Below are 20,163 nucleotides of genomic sequence, written 5' to 3'. Positions count from 1 at the left end.
GTTATATGCCTGTTGTAGTGTCTGTAACCTTACACTGACCTGTATGTAAATGTCGCCAAAAAAATAAATTTATAAAAGCGACTGTAGGAAAACAAATATCATTTCCAATGACTGAAACTTTAAACTAAAAATGGACAAAATTTCATGGCCCTGCATGGAAGTTCATTTTTCCACCTTGGTGAGACACTTTGGTGGACAAATACCGTGTTTTAGCCGATATGTCTAAAGGGGTGCTTGTGTGTGTCTGACTCGTGTGCTGGTATGAGTCTGAAGGTTGGCTTGTGTGTGTCAGACTATTGTGCTTGTATTTATTCTAACTGGGGTATTTGCGTGTGTCTGACTATTGTGCTTGTATATGTCTGAAAAGGTGCTTGTGTGTGTCTGACCCGTCTGCTGGTATGTGTCTGAAAGGGTGCTTGTGTGTGTATCTGACTTGTGTGCTGGTATGGGTCTAAAAGTGTGCTTGTGTGTGTCTGACTTGTGTGCTGGTATGGGGTTGAAAGGGTGCTTGTGTTTGTCTGACTACTGTGCTTGTATTTATTCTAACTGCTTTCATGCGTGTGTCTGATTCTTGTGCTAATGTTTGTCCGACGGCGATCCTGGTGTGTGTGTGACGAAGGGGCTGGTGTTTGTCTGACGGCGGTGCTGGTATGTGTTTCACCGCGGTGCTGGTGTTTGTCTGACGGCGATGCTAGTGTTTGTGTGACGGTGGTGCTAGTGTTTGTCTGACGGGGGTGATGGTGTTTGTGTGACGGCGATGCTGGTGTATGTTTGACGGCGGTGCTAGTGTTTGTCTGACGGCGATGCTGGTGTGTGTGTGACGGTGGTGCTAGTGTTTGTCTGACGGCAGTGCTAGTGTTTGTCTGACGGCGATGCTTGGGTGTGTGTGTGACGGGGGGGGGGCTGGTGTTTGTCTGACGGGGATGCTGGTGTATGTATGACGGCGATTCTAGTACGTGTCTGACAGTTGTGCGGGTGTGTGTCTGATGTGGGTGCTGGTGTTCGTATGACGGGGATGCTGGTGTATGTATGACGGGGATACTCGTGTATGTATGACGGATATGCTGGCGTATGTATGACTGGGATACTCGTGTATGTATTACGGGGGTGCTGGTGTATGTATGACGGGGTGCTAGTATGTGTCTAACGGGGATATTGGTGTATGTATGACGGCGATACTGGTGTGTGTATGACGGGGATGCTGGTGTATGTATGACGGGGATACTGGTGTATGTATGACGGGGATACTGGTGTTTGTCTGACGGGGATGCTTGTATATGTCTGACAGTTGTGCTGGGGTGTTCCTGATGGGAGTGCTGGTAAATGTATGACTAGGATGCTGGAATGCGTCTGACGAGGGTGCTGCTATGTGTCTGACGTGGGGAGCTGGCATGTGGTGTCAAACGGGGATGCTTGCATGTGTCTGACGGGGACACTGGCATGTGTCTGACGGGGATGCTGCTATGTGTTCGACGGGGGTGCTGTTGTGCGTCTGAGTTGGTGCGCTGGTGAGTGTCTGACGAGGGTGCTGATGTTGTTCTGACGGGTATCCTGCTATGTGTCTGACGGGGGCGCAGGTATGTGTTTGACGGGACTGATGGTATGTGTCTTACCAGGCTGCTGTTGAGCGCCTTACAATGGTGCTGGTATGAGTCTGACGGGTTGCTGGTGAGTGTCTGACAACGGTACTGGTGTGTGTCTGACGGGGATGCTGGTGTGTGTCTGACTTGGTGTGCTGGTAAGTGTCTGACGAGGGGTGCTGATGTAGGTCCGACGGGGCTTCTTGTGCGTGTCTGACGGGGGTGCTGGTGAGTGTCTGACGGGAATGCTGGTTTAGGGCTGATGTGGGTGCTCGTGGTTATCTGATTTGGTGCTGGTTGCTGGTATGTGTCTGACTGGGGTGCTGGTTTAGGTCTGTCGGGGCGGTTTTGGGGTATCTGGCGGGGGGTTTGGTTTAAATATGACGGAGTGCTGTTGAGTGTGTGACAGGGGTGCCGTTATGTGTCTAAGGGTGGTGATGGTGTGTGTCAACGATCCTGTTGTGTATCTGACGGGGCTGCTAGTATTTGTCTGACGGGGGTACTGGTTTGTGTCTGACGTGGGTTGTGGTATGTGTTTAAGGGGTGCTGATGAGTGTGTGACGGCGTAACCGGTGTGTCTGACGGGGATGCTGGTATGTGTCTGACAGGGATGCTGGTAAGTGTCTGACTAGGAGGCAGGTATATGTCTGACGGGAGTGCTGGTCCAGTGGCGGCTCTTGAATGTGTATGACCGGAGTACTTGTGAGTATTTGACTCTTGTGCTGGTAAATATCTGAAATGGTGCTTGTGTGTGTCTGACTCGTGTGCTTGCATGCTTCTGACGGGGGTGCTTGTGTGTGTCTGACTCGTGTGCTGGTATGTGTCTGAAAGGGTGCTTGTGTGTGTGTCTGTCTCGTGTGCTTGCATGATTCTGACGAGGGTGCTTGTGTGTGTCTGTCCTGTGTGCTGGTATATGTCTGACGGGCGTGCTTGTGTGTGTCTGACTGGTGTGCTGGTATATGTCTGAACGGGTGCTTGTGTGTGTCTGTCTCGTGTGCTTGCATGCTACCGACGGGGGTGCTTGTGTGTGTCTGACTCGTGTGCTGGTATATGTCCAATGGGCGTGCTAGTGTGTGTCTGACTCGTGTGCTTGTATATGTCTGACGGGTATGCTTGTGTGTGTCTGACTCGTGTGCTGGTATATGTCTGAAGGGGTGCTTGTGTGTGTCTGACCCGTGTGCTGGTATTTGTCTGACGGGTAGGCTTGTGTGTGTCTGATTCGTGTGCTTATACATGTATATGTCTGACGGGTATGCGATTGTGTGTCTGACTCGTGTGCTGGTATATGTCTGAAGGGGGGCTTGTGTGTGTGTCTGTTTCGTGTGCTAGTATGTGTCTGACGGGCGTGCTGGTGTGTGTCTGTCTCATGTGCTGGTATGTGTCTAAAGGGGTGCTTGTGTGTGTCTGACTCGTTGCTTGCATGTTTCTGACTGAGGTGCTTGTGTGTGTCTGACTCGTGTGTTGATATATGTCTGAAGTGGTTCTTCAGTGTGTCTGATTCGTATGCTGGTATGTTTCTAACGGGATTGCTTGTAGGTGTATGACTCGTGTGCTTGCATATTTCTCACGGGACAGCTTGTGTGAGTCCGACTCGTGTGATGGTATATGTCTGAAGGTGTGTTTGTGTGGGTCTGACGGTGGTGCTGGTGTGTCTGACAATGGTACTGGTGTGTGTCTGACGGGGGTGCTGGTGAGTGTCTGACAACGGTGCTGATGTGTGTCTAGCGGCGGCGCTGGTGTGTGTCCAACGAGGGTGCTGGTTTTTGTATGACGGCGGTGGTGGTAAGTGTCTGACAGGGTTGCTGGTTAGTGTCTGACTGGGTTGATAGTATGCGTCTGACTGGCGTACTTGTGTGTGTCTGGTTGCGGTGTTTGTATATGTCTGACGGGGTTGCTTGATTGTGTGTGTATCATTCGAAAGTATATGTCTAAAGGGGTGCTTGTGTGTGTCTGACTCGTGTGCTGGTATGAGTCTGAAGATTTGCTTGTGTGTGTCTGACTAGTGTGCTTGATTTTATTCTAACTGGGGTTCTTGCGTGTGTCTGACTCTTTTGCTGGTATATGTCTGAAGGGTGGTTCTGTGTGTCTGACCCGTCTGCTGGTATGTGTCTGAAAGGGTGCTTGTGTGTGTCTGACTTGTGTGCTGGTATGGGTCTAAAAGGGTGCTTGTGTGTGTCTGACTTGTGTGCTGGTATGGGTCTGAAAGGGTGCTTGTGTTTGTCTGACTACTGTGCTTGTATTTATTCTAACTGCTTTCTTGCGTGTGTCTGATTCTTGTGCTGGTGTTTGTCTGACGGCGATGCTGGTGTGTGTGTGACGAAGGTGCTGGTGTTTGTCTGACGACGGTGCTGGTGTGTGTGAGACGGCGGTGCTGGTGTTTATCTGACGACGGTGCTAGTGTTTGTGTGACGGTGGTGCTAGTGTTTGTCTGACGGAGGTGCTAGTGTTTGTCTGACGGCGATGCTGGTGTATGTGTGACGGGGGTGCTGGTGTGTGTGTGACGGCGCTGCTAGTGCTTGTCTGACTGAAGTGCTTGTGTATGTCTTACGGTGATGCTAGTGTTTGTCTGACGACGGTGCTGGTGTGTGTGTGACGGTGGTGCTAGTGTTTGTCTGACGGCGATGCTTGTGTGTGTGTGACGGGGGGGGGGGCTGGTGTTTATCTGACGGCGATGCTGGTGTGTGTGTGACGGGAGTGTTGGTGTGTGTTTGTGACGGGGGTGCTGGTGTGTGTGTGACGGGGGTGCTAATGTTTGTCTGACGGTGGTGCTGGTGTTTGTCTGACGGCGGTGCTATTGTTTGTCTGACGGCGTAGCTGGTGTGTGTGACGGCAGCTCTGGTGTGTTTCTCACGGTGGTGTTTGTGCTTGTCTGACGGCGGTGCTAGTGTTTGACAGTCGGCGTTGCTGGTGTGTGTGTGACGGGGGTGCTGGTGTTTGTCTGACGGTGATGCTGGTGTTTTTCTGACGGCGGTGCTAGTGGTTTTCTGACGGCGGTGCTGGTGTGTTAGACGGCGGCTCTGGTGTGTGTCTTACGGTTGTGCTGGTGTTTGTCTGACGTCGGTGGTAGTTTTTTTCTGACGGCGTTCCTGGTGTGTGTGTGACGGGGGTGTCATTGTTTGTCTGGCGTGGGCTCTTGTGTGTGTCGGACTGTGGTGCTGGTGTTTGTCTGACGGCGGTTTTTGTGTTTGTCTGGCGGCAATGCTGGTGTGAGTCCGACAATATACTGGTATGAGTCTGACGAATATGCTGGTGTGTGTCTGATTGCAGTTCTAGTGTGTTTGACGGGATTGCGAGTATGTGTCTGATTGCGGTGCTAGTATGTGTCTGACGGCGGTGCTGGTCTTTATCAGACGGGGATGGTGGTGTTGTCTGACGGAAATGCTAGTGTTAGTCTGACGGGGATGCTGGTGTCTGTTTGACGAGGTGCTGATGTCTGTTTGACGAGATGCTGGTGTTTGTTTGACGAGGTGCTGGTGTTTGTTTGACGGATATGCTGGTGTGTGTCTGATGGGGTTGCTAGAATGTGTCTGACGGCGGTGCTATTATGTGTCTGACGGCGGTGCTTGTGTCTGTTTGACGGGGGCTCTGGTGTTGTCTGACATATATGTTGGTGTGTGTCTGACGGCGGTTCTGGTGTTGTCTGACGGATATGATGGTGTGTGTCTGCCGAGGGTGCTGATGTCTGTTTGATTAGGTGCTGGTGTTTGTCTAACATATATGGTGCTGTGTGTATGACGTGGGTGTTGGTGTCTGTCTGACGGTGGTGCTGGTGTGTCTGACGGGGGCTCTTGTTATTTTCTGACATGGTTGCTTGTGTGTGTCTGAAAGGGGTGCTGGTATGTGTCTGAAAACGGTGCTAGTATGTGTCTGACGGCAGTGCTTGTATGTGCTTGTATGTGCATGACGATAGTGCTGGCATGTATATAACGTCGTTAGTGATGTGTGTCTGACGGGGGTGCTGCTTCGTGTCTGAAGGGCGTGTTGGTGTTTATCTGATGGGGTGCCGGTGTGTGTCTGATTGATGTGTGTATGACGGGGGTGATTGTGTTTGTTTTACGGCTGTGTTGTTGTGAGTTTGACGGCTGTGCTGGGTTGTGTCTAACGGTATTCTTGCGTGTGCCTGACCTGCATGCTGGTATTAGTATGATGAGGACGCGGTGTGTATCTGAAGGATTTAAGAGGGTAGGTGCAATGTATTAAACATGTTTTAATTTTCAGAAACAAAAGAAGAATGTCTCCATGCTAAACTCATTCATAATATTCATCGGCGATTTCCGGGATACCAGCCACAAGATGATGAATATCCTCTCTGTGACTACTACATATCGCCTGGCTGGTACACCTTCTGTGGTCAAGTGTTGTCCTCGAATCTCACTGGCTGCGGAACAGTCTTCAACTGGATAAGGACCGGTAAATATAAAACGGTGACCAGCGTGCATCGGATATTTTCATTATTGCAAACCTCTAGCTTCATTATAATATATATTGAATTGCCAACATAATAAGTTTTCCCTTGTACTGGTTTGCTACTGAGATTATTCGTGTAGTTTCCGTCGTAGTGTTCAGCTTGTGGGAATGCACCTGTCTGGTCTCCCTTGTATTGTTTGGCTTTTGTGACTTTCCATGATTTTCTTTGTATTTTTCGGCTACTGGACTTGCTTCTATTGATTTTGTTGTATGTGGACGTGTGGCTACAGGACGTGTCACAATTAATTATGTTGTATTGTTTAGCTTCTGGACGTATCCCTATTAATGATGTTGCATTGATTAACTACTAGACGTGCCCCTATTAGTTATGTTGTATTGTATAACTACTGGACGTGTCCCTATAAATATTGTTGTATTCTAACTACGACACGTGTTCCTATTAATTCTGGTGTATTGTTTAACTACCGGACGTGTCCCTATAAATATTGTTGTATTCTAACTACTGGACGTGTCACTATTAATTCTGATGTATTGTTTTACTACTGGACGTGTGTCTATTAATTATGTTGGATTGTTTTACTACTGGACGTGTGCCTATTAATATTGTGGTATTGTTTAACTACTGGATGTGTCACTATTAACTTTGATGTATTGTTTTACTACTGGACGTGTGCCTATTAATTATGTTGTATTGTTTAACTACTGGACAAATTTCTATTAATTATGTTATAATGTTCAACTACTGGACGTGTCCATATAATCTTTGCGGTATTATTTAACTACTGGACGAGTCACTATTAATGAAGTTGTATTATTAAACTACTGAACGTGTCCGTATTAATTATGTGTTATTGTTTAACTACTGGACGTGTCACTATTAATTTTGTTGCATTGTTTAACTACTGGACGTGTCACTATTAATTATGTTGTATTGTTCAACTACTGGACGTGTCCCTATTAATTATATTGTATTGTTTAACTACTGGACGAATCACTAATACTTTTGTTGTATTTTTAACTACGACACGTGTTCCTATTAATTGTGTTGAATTGTTTAACTACTGGACGAGTCACTAATACTTTTGTTGTATTGTTTAACTACTGGACGTGTCATTATTAATTATGTTGTATTGTTTATCTATTGGACCAGTCACTAATACGTTTGTTGTATTGTTCAACTAATGGACGTGTCCATATTAATTATGTTGCATTGTTTTACTATTGGACGAGTCACTAATATTTTTGTTGTATTGTTTAACTACTGGATGTGCCACTATTAATTATGTTGTATTGTTTAACTACTGGACGTGTCATTATAAATTATATTGTATTATTTAGCTGCTGGACTTGTCCTTGTTTTTGGCTACTGTGCTTTCTTGTATTTATTCCGTTGTATATTGATGGACTACCGGGAATGCCCCTTATTTCTGTTGAATTGTTTGGTCGTTGGGATTGTCCCTTATTGTCTTTCTGTTGTTCGGCTACTGGGCTTTCCCTATTGTTCCGTTGTATTCTTCGGCTACTTGGTAAGTTCCTCTTATTTCTTTTATAGTGTTTGGCTTGTGGGATTTTCCCTGATTTCCGTTGGATGTTTCTGTTACTTGGCCTGTCCCTATTGATTCCGTTTTATTGTATGTCTGCCGCTTGTTCTCTGGATTTCCAAAATATGGCTGGAAATGCTGTATGGTATTGTTTGGCTACTTTTCATGTCCCTGTAGTTTCAGCTTTATTGATTGACTACTAAGGTTGACCTTGTGAGTTCCAACTTATTATTTGGCAACTGGGTCGCTTCTGTAGTTTCAGTTGTATTGTTTGACTATAGTTCCTATCCCTAAAAATTCAGTTGTATTGCTTAACTGTCGGGTAAGTTGCCTATAGTTTCGTTGTATTGATGTTTGCCCACTTGGTTATGTCTGTAGTAATCGTTGTTTTGTTTGGCTATTGGGGTTGTCCCTGATATATGCGTTGACGTTTCGCTTTGTTAGGGGACTTGTTAACGTAATTTCGGAAGTATAGTTGTTTGGCTACTGAGATTGCCTCTACTGATTTTATTGTATTGCATTAGCTACTTGGTAATTTCTTGTATTTTCCATTTTAATTTAAAGCTTCTGGGATTACCTTTGAAGTTTCCATTGTTTTGTTTTGCTACTTGGGTTATCCCTGTAGTTTCCGTTCTATTGTTTGGCTTTTGGGCTTATTCCTGTAGTTTCCATTGTATTGTTTGACCTCTGGGCTTATCCCGGTGGTTTCCGTTGTATTGTTTGGCTTCTGGGCTTATCCATGTGGTTTCAATTGTATTGTTTGGCTTCTGGGCTTATCCCGGTGGTTTCCATTTTTGTTTGCTTATGTGTTTATCTCTATGGTTTCCGTAATAGTGTGTGCGTACTGAGCTTATCCCTATGGTTGTCGTCAAAGTGCTCGCTTTTTGGCTTACCCCTGTGGTTTCCGTTGTATTGTTTGACTACTGGCCTCATCCCTGTGGTTTCCGTTACATAGTTTGCTTCTGTGCTTGTCCCTGTAGTTTTTGTTGTATTGTTTGACTACTAGCCTCATCCCTGTTGTTTCCGTTACATAGTTTGTTTAAGTACTTATCCCTGTAGTTGTTGTTGTATTGTTTGACTACTAGCCTCATCCCTGTGGTTTCTGTTTTATTGTTTGCTTATGCGCTTGTCCCTTTTGTTTTTGTTGTATTGTTTGACTACTGGCCTCATCCCTGTAGTTGTCATTGTTTTGTTTGGCTAAATGGCTTATACATGTAGTTGTATTTGTATTGTTCTCTTCAGGGCTTGTCCCTGTAGTTTTCTATGCATGGTTTTGCTTCTGGGCTTGTCCCTGTAGTTTTCGTTGTATTGGTTGGCTACTTAGCTTACATTTGCAGTTGCTGTTGTATCATTGGATCACTGGCCTAGTTTACATTTCTTTCAACATCTCACTGATAAGGATGTTATGCTTATAAGCTTTCATTCTTATGGTTTATTGTTATGACTGTCGCTATAGTTTAGTTGTTAGGAGTAGAGCCTGTAAGGCAATTATAGAAAATATTCTCTTTTTCTGCGCTTTTCTTCCTGAAAAAGAACGTTATTTACCAAATAGAATCTTCATTTAGCATTAGACAAATGATTTTGCGCCTGTCAAATTAGAGTTTAGTCATTAAAAAGATAATAAGGGCATAAAGCAATGTTCATCTTCAATATATCCACTCGGGTCGAATACATCATCAGTATCAGAAGGAATAATATGGTGTCTTCTATTTAAATGCAAATTTGACAACAAAATGCTTTATCCAAGTCCAGACTACCCTATACAATCACAATTTACACCCAAATTTTGACAACAGTTTTATTAAATGTTAAAACGCCAAATCTTACCTTATGTTTATATCTTACATAAAACCCTTGTATCTGTCAACAGGAAGGAGTAATGTTTTGACTGCATACCTATAGTATCGGGTTTCAATATCTGCTGCTGACGGAACATTTGCTTCTTTATTTACATTTAGACTCATATCTTTATTACTAACAAAATTAATATCAGCCTTTAAACAGAATGTTATGACTATATTTTTATAAGATATGTAAATGTCTAATGGTACCCCAAAAGGATAAATACTTCGTGCAAGTATTACTATTCTGCGACAATAATTGGCCATCTTTGACGGGGGACGTTTTCATCCATTATTTTTTTCCTTCCTAAATGTGACGGGATTAATAACACAATGAAAACTACAGGAACAAGCCTAGTAGTTGAAAATTCAAAAATAAACCCTGTTTAGGGGCAATGCAAGTGCCGAAACGACAATGAACTAGAGATGCCAGCCAAAATGCAGACATTTTAGGGTACGGGCAGACCTTTATAAACTCAGCACCTTATTTTAGTGGCACCTAAAAAGAAAAGTTAGACAGATTACAAACAAAACTCATAAGTATGGACAGCATAAAAAACCCAATTAATATATATGTTAATAAACAAAATAATTTAAATACTGTGTTCAGATTCTACGTAATTTTCATGTAACTCGGGAACTTTGATTAAAACAAGTATTCATAAAACTTAATTAAACAGCTTAAACAACAAGGACAATACAGCCTACAACTTAATCCCCATTACAGACTCACACAACATATACATTTTACAATATCGAAATATCGTTATGGGTAAATGTTAGAGGAAGCCGTATTGGCAGCGTCTGGTAAAATTCATTTGGGGTTAGGTCAGTTTGAGAGCTAACCTCACACTCATCCGTTGCCAGGGGACGTTGACAGTGTTGCGACTATCAGCGTGGCAATGAACTGTCTCAATGAAACCGAGACTGATTCAACGCGTTGAATGTTTTTTTGTACTTCCAAAGGATCTGATATCTAGAATGTGTTTCAATGAGATGTCATGCAATTATAGCACACAGATTCTGTTTCAAATTCTATACTATGTGCTGTAGGACATCTACACGGCACCATCTTACTTCAAGACTATTTTCGTGGAAAGGAAACTTCGTTTCGTTACTGTGTGATCCACAGGATTAAAGCTTTGTTTTAGAAATATCAATACGTAAAAGTATGAGCGTTTAATTTCAGGACGAGAATAACCGTTACTTAGATAAGCTAGTGCCTTTAAGTGTCTTAAATTATAGTTTATGCATACGGATTGGAAAATTCCAACCTCTGACGCGCTGACAAAGAAAGCCGAAGTTGATTGATCTATACTTATTCAAGAATATTAAGTAATTAAATAATTGAAATTAACGAAAAGATAGTATGTGGACAATTTTTTCATGTTGTAAATAATTCCCTTTTTTTCCAGACTCCAGTCAATATAGCTTCCGTCATATTTATTGTTTAGCCCACATTCTGTGTGAACGTTGAGATGGAATTTTATTTAAGGTGCCTTGCCAGATGATGGTCCAGATTTAGTTAATGTTTGCATGACGCAAAAGGAAGAGGGGAAGTGTCAGGAAAATTCGCAAGTTAACGCCTCCAAATGTCATGATGGCACATACGTCTTCTATCTTATTGATACCCAGAGTTGTCCCGAGGCTTATTGCATCGGTATGCGTTCCAATTCTTGCTTCAAAACTTCGACATAAAATATAACGATGAGTTGTATTGCATTCAAATACATTTCGATATTGTATGCAGCAGCCAACATATGATCATTTTATATCAATTATATTGTATTATATGCAGAGTCAGCAGTCGATCGTACGAATGAAGGTAAGGTATAAAACTACATCAATAAAATATCTGTAAAATATTGTACACAAACCAAAACTCACACCATTAAAAAAGTTTCGTTTCAATGTGTTATATTTTGGATTTTTTTTATATATTCGATTAAGTGCAAATTTGTTTTATTATTTCACTAATAGTATTGTTTGAACTGTATTTGTTAGATTCGATGTGTACCGTTAACGAAAATGGTAAGTAAATCGTTTTGATGATTATAATTGTGTACATGTATTTGCCTCTCTCTTGTAATTTATGTGGAAAAGGGTTACCTGTACATTTATTTTTATTTGTATTTCTTTTCTCAAACAAATGTGCCCATCGGTTACACTACTGATCTTCAGAGGCCCATATGTCACATAAAATGACAAGGTCTGCTAAACTGTATTTTGAAAATTACATATAGAACTTATATTTATCGAGTATGAACAGATCAATATAGTAGGTAACATATTATATGAGTTGTTGTAAGAAACCAACAGCACATGGACAGTCAACCTTAACGTCAGTTAACATTCTTCAGATCAACGTTGTGAAGGGTGCTGCGCGAATGACAGCGAGTGTTTGGCGATTAATGGTGAATGCGTTTTCAACGTCTCTTCAAATGTGGGCGAGTGCAGGTGTCAGCCAGGAAGTGTTCTCCGTGATGAAACTTGTTCTGAAGGTATATTGTTTTTATGTGTTCTGAAGATAAATCATCATCGAGTTTCCAAATACTACAATGTACAAATTCCATTATTGGTCTATGAAAAGCGGAGAAATACCTTTAATTTTTAAAAATAATAACATCCGGTACAAGCCGAATACGTTTGAAATTCGTCACGATTTGTAACCACGAGGGGTGATATATGTCGATGTAAACCGATGTAATATTATGATATCCGATTTTTATAACATAGATAATACCTTAAGAAGAGGCGGATATCTGCCAACAGACTTAGAATGTAACCTAGATTTCGATTGACCGCCGTATCTTACGCACAATCGTGATCTAGCTACATTTATTCATCTAACGTATGATGTTTGTATATGTCGGTCTACTTAATTATGTTGAATTACCGAGGACTTTAAGCATGATATTTGTATTTACCGAGTGCGAACGAATACATATTAGGTAACATATTGTATGAGTTGTTGTGATAAACCAAAAACATTTGGACAGTAAAAGTCAGTTTACATTCTTTAGTTCAACGCTGTGAAGGGTGTTGCGCGAATGACAGCGAGTGTTTGGCGATTAATGGTGAATGCGTTTTCAACGTCTCTTCAAATGTGGGCGAGTGCAGGTGTCGGCCAGGAAGTGTTCTCCGTGATAAAACTTGTTCTGAAAGTACATTGTTCTTATGTGTTCTGAAAATAAATCATCATCGAGTTTCCAAATACTACAATGTACAAATTCCATTATTGGTCTATGAAAAGCGGAGAAATACCTTTTATTTTTAAAAATAATAACATCCGGTACAAGCCGAATACGTTTGAAGTTCGTCACGATTTGTAACCACGAGGGTGATATATGTCGATGTAAACCGATGTAATATTATGATATCCGATTTGTATAACATAGATAATACCTTAAGAAGAGGCGGATATCTGCCAACAGACTTAGAATGTAACCTAGATTTCGATTGACCGCCGTATCTTACGCACAATCGTGATCTAGCTACATTTATTCATCTAACGTATGATGTTTGTATATGTCGGTCTACTTAATTATGTTGAATTACCGAGGACTTTAAGCATGATATTTGTATTTACCGAGTGCGAACGAATACATATTAGGTAACATATTGTATGAGTTGTTGTGATAAACCAAAAACATTTGGACAGTAAAAGTCAGTTTATATTCTTTAGTTCAACGCTGTGAAGGGTGTTGCGAGGATGACAGCGAGTGTTTGGCGATTAATGGTGAATGCGTTTTCAACGTCTCTTCAAATGTGGGCGAGTGCAGGTGTCGGCCAGGAAGTGTTCTCCGTGATGAAACTTGTTCTGAAGGTACATTGTTTTTATGTGTTCTGAAGATAAATCATCATCGAGTTTCCAAATACTACAATGTACAAATTCCATTATTGGTCTATGAAAAGCGGAGAAATACCTTTAATTTTTAAAAATAATAACATCCGGTACAAGCCGAATACGTTTGAAATTCGTCACGATTTGTAGCCACGAGGGGTGATATATGTCGATGTAAACCGATGTAATATTATGATATCCGATTTGTATAACATAGATAATACCTTAAGAAGAGGCGGATATCTGCCAACAGACTTAGAATGTAACCTAGATTTCGATTGACCGCCGTATCTTACGCACAATCGTGATCTAGCTACATTTATTCATCTAATGTATGATGTTTGTATATGTCGGTCTACTTAATTATGTTGAATTACCGAGGACTTTAAGCATGATATTTGTATTTACCGAGTGCGAACGAATACATATTAGGTAACATATTGTATGAGTTGTTGTGATAAACCAAAAACATTTGGACAGTAAAAGTCAGTTTACATTCTTTAGTTCAACGCTGTGAAGGGTGTTGCGCGAATGACAGCGAGTGTTTGGCGATTAATGGTGAATGCGTTTTCAACGTCTCTTCAAATGTGGGCGAGTGCAGGTGTCAGCCAGGAAGTGTTCTCCGTGATGAAACTTGTTCTGAAGGTACATTGTTTTTATGTGTTCTGAAGATAAATCATCATCGAGTTTCCAAATACTACAAATTCCATTATTGGTCTATGAAAAGCGGAGAAATACCTTTAATTTTTAAAAATAATAACATCCGGTACAAGCCGAATACGTTTGAAATTCGTCACGATTTGTAACCACGAGGGTGATATATGTCGATGTAACCCGATGTAATATTATGATATCCGATTTGTATAACATAGATAATACCTTAAGAAGAGGCGGATATCTGCCAACAGACTTAGAATGTAACCTAGATTTCGATTGACCGCCGTATCTTACGCACAATCGTGATCTAGCTACATTTATTCATCTAACGTATGATGTTTGTATATGTCGGTCTACTTAATTATGTTGAATTACCGAGGACTTTAAGCATGATATTTGTATTTACCGAGTGCGAACGAATACATATTAGGTAACATATTGTATGAGTTGTTGTGATAAACCAAAAACATTTGGACAGTAAAAGTCAGTTTACATTCTTTAGTTCAACGCTGTGAAGGGTGTTGCGCGAATGACCGCGAGTGTTTGGCGATTAATGGTGAATGCGTTTTCAACGTCTCTTCAAATGTGGGCGAGTGCAGGTGTCGGCCAGGAAGTGTTCTCCGTGATGAAACCTGTTCTGAAGGTACATTGTTTTTATGTGTTCTGGAGATAAATCATCATCGAGTTTCCAAATACTTCAATGTACAAATTCCATTATTGGTCTATGAAAAGCGGAGAAATACCTTTAGTTTTTAAAAATACTAACATCCGGAACAAGCCAAATACGTTTGAAGTTCGTCACGATTTGTTACGGCGAGGGGCAATATATATGTCTATGTAACCCGATGTAATCTTATGATACCAGAGTAGTATAACATGGATAATACCTTAAGAAGAAGCGGATATCTGCCAACTCACTTAGAACGTAACTTAGATTGTCATCATCGTGATCACGCTGCATTCGTTTATCTATCTGGTCTGTTGAATAAGGTTGAATTTTCGAGGATCTTAAGCATGGTATTTGTATTTACCGAGTGCGAACACATCTTTTGTAAGTAACATATTGTATGAGTTGTTCAGTTAACATTCTTCAGATCAACGTTGTGAAGGGTGTTGCGCGAATGACAGCGAGTGTTTGGCGATCAATGGTGAATGCGTTTTCAACGTCTCTTCAAATGTGGGCGAATGCATGTGTCGGCCAGGAAGTGTTTTCCGTGCTGAAAATTGTACTGAAGGTAAAACAGTTGTTCGTCTTTTTTCCGTTAAGTTTTGAACATCTCCCAACGAAACATCAGGTCGTAACACGTTTTTTTGAAGTGTTGCCAATTATTTCACCATGATCTTGTTAAAACGAACAAATTCAAAGCCCATCATGCACTAAATGACCAACAAAGAACAGACCAAATCAGTACGGACACACCATACAAGCATCGAAAAATATTGATAAATGTTCATGTTACCACTGTCAGTTAAACAGGAGATCACTGAGGCTTTACACTACGTTTTCGGAACTCAATCCAACATTTATTTACTGTGTTTCTATTATCCGATTTATGATAACATTATTTACCCGCTGGTCAATAAAAAACGCAAATACCCATGTCTTGTTACTTGGTTAAACTTACCCACTTTGTAATGTCATGTCATCTAACCTAAATGCTCGGGATATTCAAGTTTTTGCAGGGCCGATAAGCAGCTAAATACAACATTTTTACATATTTATAGCCAGAAAATTGTTGTAAATGCATACTTCTTGATTCACATCATTTTTGTTCCTCGTCAAAATATTTCGTAATATAGATACGTTTTATTTTTTCGGAAGTGATAACAGTGATAGGATCTGCGTTGAAGGATTGTCTTCTAAACAACAATACACATATTGCTTTTACTATGATGTATGTCATTCGCCATCGTCGCAAAATTTCACATCGCCAAACAAACAGAGGAAGAACGTTGACTTGTTCCCATTTTTGTACGTGGTTACATGTTTATAGAAATTTGCCACATTATCATATAAATAAGTCTTCTTCACAAATTGCTTTTAACAATATTGTGAAGTCAAATAACACATAATTCTTTGCATTTTAGCCGTGACGTCTTCGGTCGATACCAACTCATCAGGTCAGTACATCCAAACATTGGTCTTATCAAAATGAAACAATAGTTTCATTCTTAAATAAGCAAAATATCTTTTTAGTTAATACTGCTTTAATGATGTAATTGAACGTACTCACATTGAAAGATGTTCAAATCCGCCATATTTACCTAAAACATTCTACAACAGCATTTGAGTTTTCTCCTGTTTGCATTTTGCGGTCAAAGGCATCGTCGTTGATTCCATTAATCTATTTTTCTTAAGTGCAAAAGTTAAAGTTATTCAGAAACAGGTCATTTTTAGTTGTTTATACTATTGTTTAAGAGCATCAATTATTAGTAGCATAGCTCAGTTCGAAAATACGCTTGGGTGCCGCTTTTGTTGTTTTTCCGGATATGGCGTGATATACCACCCGAGTGACATTATCTACATGTACTATTAAAATAAAAATGTGTTATAATGATATTAAGATGTTTTATTGTTCAATTAGTGTTAAGGTACACTCTTTCGGGAGAGTAAGCTATAGATGAACAAGCATGTTTGCATCTTTATGGGGATATAATTTCAGAGCTTTGATAAAAGTTGTTCAATCGACCGGAACTTGTTTTACTATATGAATATGCTTTGAAATATTTGTTCAAGCTTATTCAGTCGCCATTGGAGTGTTTCTTCTTTAATTAGTACATATTAAGAAAAAAGAGTAATTAGTAAATATTAAGAAAAAAGAGTGTCGGAAAATAGTGAATAATTTTCACTTCATGCTAACTAGTTATATTTTTTTAAATAAAATAAATCATTTTAAACCAAACACACATTGTTGTATTTTTCCCGATAGTATACATTGCTTACACACGTTATATTTTAGCCCATGTCACTTTTCCTAATCTTTAAGCATTTTTACGTCTGAATTTAATGGTCTTTCAACAAAAACGTGTTGTAATCCATTTCGTATTATTTATTAAACTCTCAAAACACCTGCATATCTGTGATACGTACGAAAAACTGAACTTTGTAGTGTATGTTTAATAACATATTAAAACAAGGTAAATAAGTTGTATTTTTTTGGCATATACGATGATGAAAATTCCACAGCACGATGTTGTAAACGCAACAGTACGATGATTAAAACACGACAGTATGATGATGAAAACGAGACACTACGATACTGAGATAACGAAAACGATGGTGAAAACGTGACAATTTTATACACAATGTAGCAAAGAGCAGTAGTGTATCGAGGTATCCGACGATGGATTATATGCAAGCAAAACAAATTCATTTTAACGAAAGTAGGTTTCTTTCAAATGGTCACGTCACACCCAGTAATATGGCGTCATAATTTTTAATTTGCCATGGAGTCATTTTTGTGTTTGAATGCAAAACATGTTGAAAGTTTTAAGATTTTTTCTCTTGAAATTAAGTGAAAATATCAAATTTAATTTAAAAAATCAAATACTTCATTTAAATAAATATTTATCATAAAATCAAAATGTTATACGTATGACTTGCTGGAAAATTACCAACTAAGCAATGTTGTTTCGAATTAAATTGTTTACTAACATGCGGAATGAAATTGTTATATAATAAAGTCCTATCCTGTTTGATACATGTGAAATATGAACCAGAAACAAGTTATAACATGTGGGAAATGATGAGCCGTTTGTGCGTTTTTGTAATATGTATATTTTATAACAGAGTATACCTCAGCAACATTCGAGGGTGTAACCACAAAACGCATACATTTATTGATCGTCATATTACCACCCTGCGGAGTGATACCAGTTGCCGCAATCATCATCTGCATTATTTGTCGGTATAAAAAGAAAACAACAAGAAACACGGAAAACAGGTAAATAAATTTCAAATGAGACATGTATAAAATGATTTGCATTTATTTATATTGAAATCATACACTATATTACAAGAGGTGTTGTCTCATATTGAATATGCATCGTTTATGTCACCTTCTTGCCTATCAGCTACTTGTAATGCTCAGATATGGTATGTAATGTTAACGAGATGTTATGTCGAAAGAGTATGTTCCTACCCACCTTTATTTTTATGACACTCGTATAAATAGTGTTTGAGCAATATATTAAAAATGAATTGACCTGTTCTAGTATATACAAGTATAACAGGTCAGTCAATTGTGTGCTATCATGTGAATCATGTGCTGATTCATGCTATTCCAGAGTCGATGTTTATGATGAAATTTCCCCTGACCCATACACCAAACTGGAGTACAGAAATGATCGGTACGAGAGTGGGATTGAAGCGAATGTCCTCAGCAATCTGGTCATTTGGGAACATCTGATAAAAAAACTTGCTAGCATCCTGTATCAGAGTAGTGCATATTATAGCTTCATTGCTTCGGAAAAATATTCCCTCCAGATCACTACAGCTTGTGTTAAGTGTTGTGCGACGGTCACAGTGTATTTATTTGTTTTCTGTATCTCCGGGATCATTGAATATGTATAAATGACTCATGCAAATAAAATACCACTTGAGTCGGCGCTAGGGGGTGTTGACACGGTTACACCTTTGTTGTCAATAAACAGTTTTAATGTACCCGATACTGATGTTTCCAAACTGTAAATGTAGTTTGAGCTTCAGGAGGATTAGCCTTCTAGAATGTTATTTAAATAAGATAAATTAAAGTATTATGTACATCAGTTTCAACACTGCTATTTACAACTGTTTTAACCGGAATATACCCCTGCTTAAGTCCTATCACTTACTGCATGTTGCTTGCACTCGCACTCTCCTGTTGTTAGGCAACATTTATGTTTCAGTGAGAAGACACAAACCTACCAAGGCCTATTTGTTGTTGAAAGAAGTGGATCTAAACACATGCACCCGACAAAAGGTATGATAAAATAAAGGTATTGGACATATATTTTAGATTATTGAAGTTTGAAGTCTACCAAAAATGCTATGTTAAAAGTATTTTAACAATGACTAAACCGTCATCGACTTTTTTTTTCAAATCGCATACTTCTGTTCAACAATGTTATTTAGTGTCAATTGAAATACTCCTATCATAAAAATAACAGTGTGCATTATACAGATGAGCTAAAATGAGGTATTGACATCTGGCGATCACATGTGAGATTCCATCTCGCATACTATAACAGTTAAATGGAACTAAAGAGGATAACTGTTTCCCGATAATATCTATTGCAAATGTGTTTTTGTTGTATTTCACAGGCAGGCTGGACGAAACGTAAGTAAATTTATTAACTAATAATTGAACGGTTTAACGTGTTCTTATAATTCCGTCGTAAAACTAAACTATTTATATCAATAGTAACTGTATAGTGTGGATATTAGACAGTAAGTTCAATTTCGGTGTAAGAGTTAAAATATAAAAAAAAAATGTAATCACGAGTGAAATAAGTTTTGATCCTACGTATACATTTTATGAATAGAAATAACAGATAATTGTTTGCTTTAGTATTATATAACAATATATTTCAACGAGTGAGCGCACAAATGCGTTGCCATCAGAACTATTCACTTTTACCCTCTAGGAGAAAATATATTCTAATATGATAATATTTCTCTATACGTCATGATTCGATCTCATGAATTATGGAAAATAAAACTGATATTTAAACGCTTATCATCATAACGGAAACGACGTCATTTTTTTCTTCGAAGCTATGTGTGATGCTAAGTTCTTTTTTTACTCCTAAACGTACTAAATAAGCGCAACAGTGAGTCTATATGTTTTAAACGGTGAGTTTATCCGGATAAAACCCACCATTATGCATTGCTAAAACATCGAAAGAGCATAAAATAAAATAAAAATAAATGTTTTTTTCTGTCTTTTCAGGAGCGATGACCACATATACGCAAAACTTGAGTTGAGTTGAGTTGACACTGTGTTCATTGTTTTTGAACAAAATATTATTATTGTATTGATTTGTTCATTTAGTTTCATTGCATATAGTTGTATATACATTTGTGTTTAATGACAGTTCATCTCGACGTTTCAATCAAGTGTATAAATTAATAATTGAAATATTAATTGCGATGCATTTTACTAAAACAATGCGTGTAAAAAGCGGGATAAAGGAATTAAAAAAAAATAATATGTAAATATATTCAAAAAATGTTTTGTTGAAACTTGTTCCACTGCCTTTGACACAACATGTTATATTTAGTTTAACTAACA

The 20,163-nt window shown here is 39.5% G+C and overlaps 1 protein-coding gene across 2 annotated transcripts in view; it reads left to right on the top strand.

The window, feature by feature from the left end:
* Positions 1 to 20,163, top strand: part of LOC128223689 (fibrillin-2-like) — a 46,035-nt gene extending 25,872 nt beyond the window's left edge. The window contains exons 3-18 of one of the 2 annotated variants that reach the window (XM_052933001.1): positions 5,799 to 5,990; positions 10,886 to 11,050; positions 11,189 to 11,215; positions 11,395 to 11,421; positions 11,751 to 11,891; positions 12,414 to 12,554; positions 13,076 to 13,216; positions 13,739 to 13,879; positions 14,394 to 14,534; positions 14,986 to 15,126; positions 15,980 to 16,012; positions 17,682 to 17,835; positions 18,179 to 18,241; positions 18,779 to 18,852; positions 19,194 to 19,209; positions 19,822 to 20,163. In XM_052933001.1, coding sequence (XP_052788961.1) covers positions 5,799 to 5,990; positions 10,886 to 11,050; positions 11,189 to 11,215; positions 11,395 to 11,421; positions 11,751 to 11,891; positions 12,414 to 12,554; positions 13,076 to 13,216; positions 13,739 to 13,879; positions 14,394 to 14,534; positions 14,986 to 15,126; positions 15,980 to 16,012; positions 17,682 to 17,835; positions 18,179 to 18,241; positions 18,779 to 18,852; positions 19,194 to 19,209; positions 19,822 to 19,861 — 1,637 coding nt within the window. In that variant the 3' untranslated portion in view covers positions 19,862 to 20,163. The remainder of the gene's footprint in view (positions 1 to 5,798; positions 5,991 to 10,885; positions 11,051 to 11,188; positions 11,216 to 11,394; positions 11,422 to 11,750; positions 11,892 to 12,413; positions 12,555 to 13,075; positions 13,217 to 13,738; positions 13,880 to 14,393; positions 14,535 to 14,985; positions 15,127 to 15,979; positions 16,013 to 17,681; positions 17,836 to 18,178; positions 18,242 to 18,778; positions 18,853 to 19,193; positions 19,210 to 19,821) is intronic. The other variant, XM_052933002.1, reaches the window with a different exon arrangement.

Source organism: Mya arenaria, chromosome 17 (assembly GCF_026914265.1).
Source record: "Mya arenaria isolate MELC-2E11 chromosome 17, ASM2691426v1".
NCBI lineage: Eukaryota > Metazoa > Mollusca > Bivalvia > Myida > Myidae > Mya > Mya arenaria.
The sequence above is the reverse complement of the archived record's forward strand: the minus strand, read 5'-3'. Positions and strand labels throughout refer to the sequence as shown.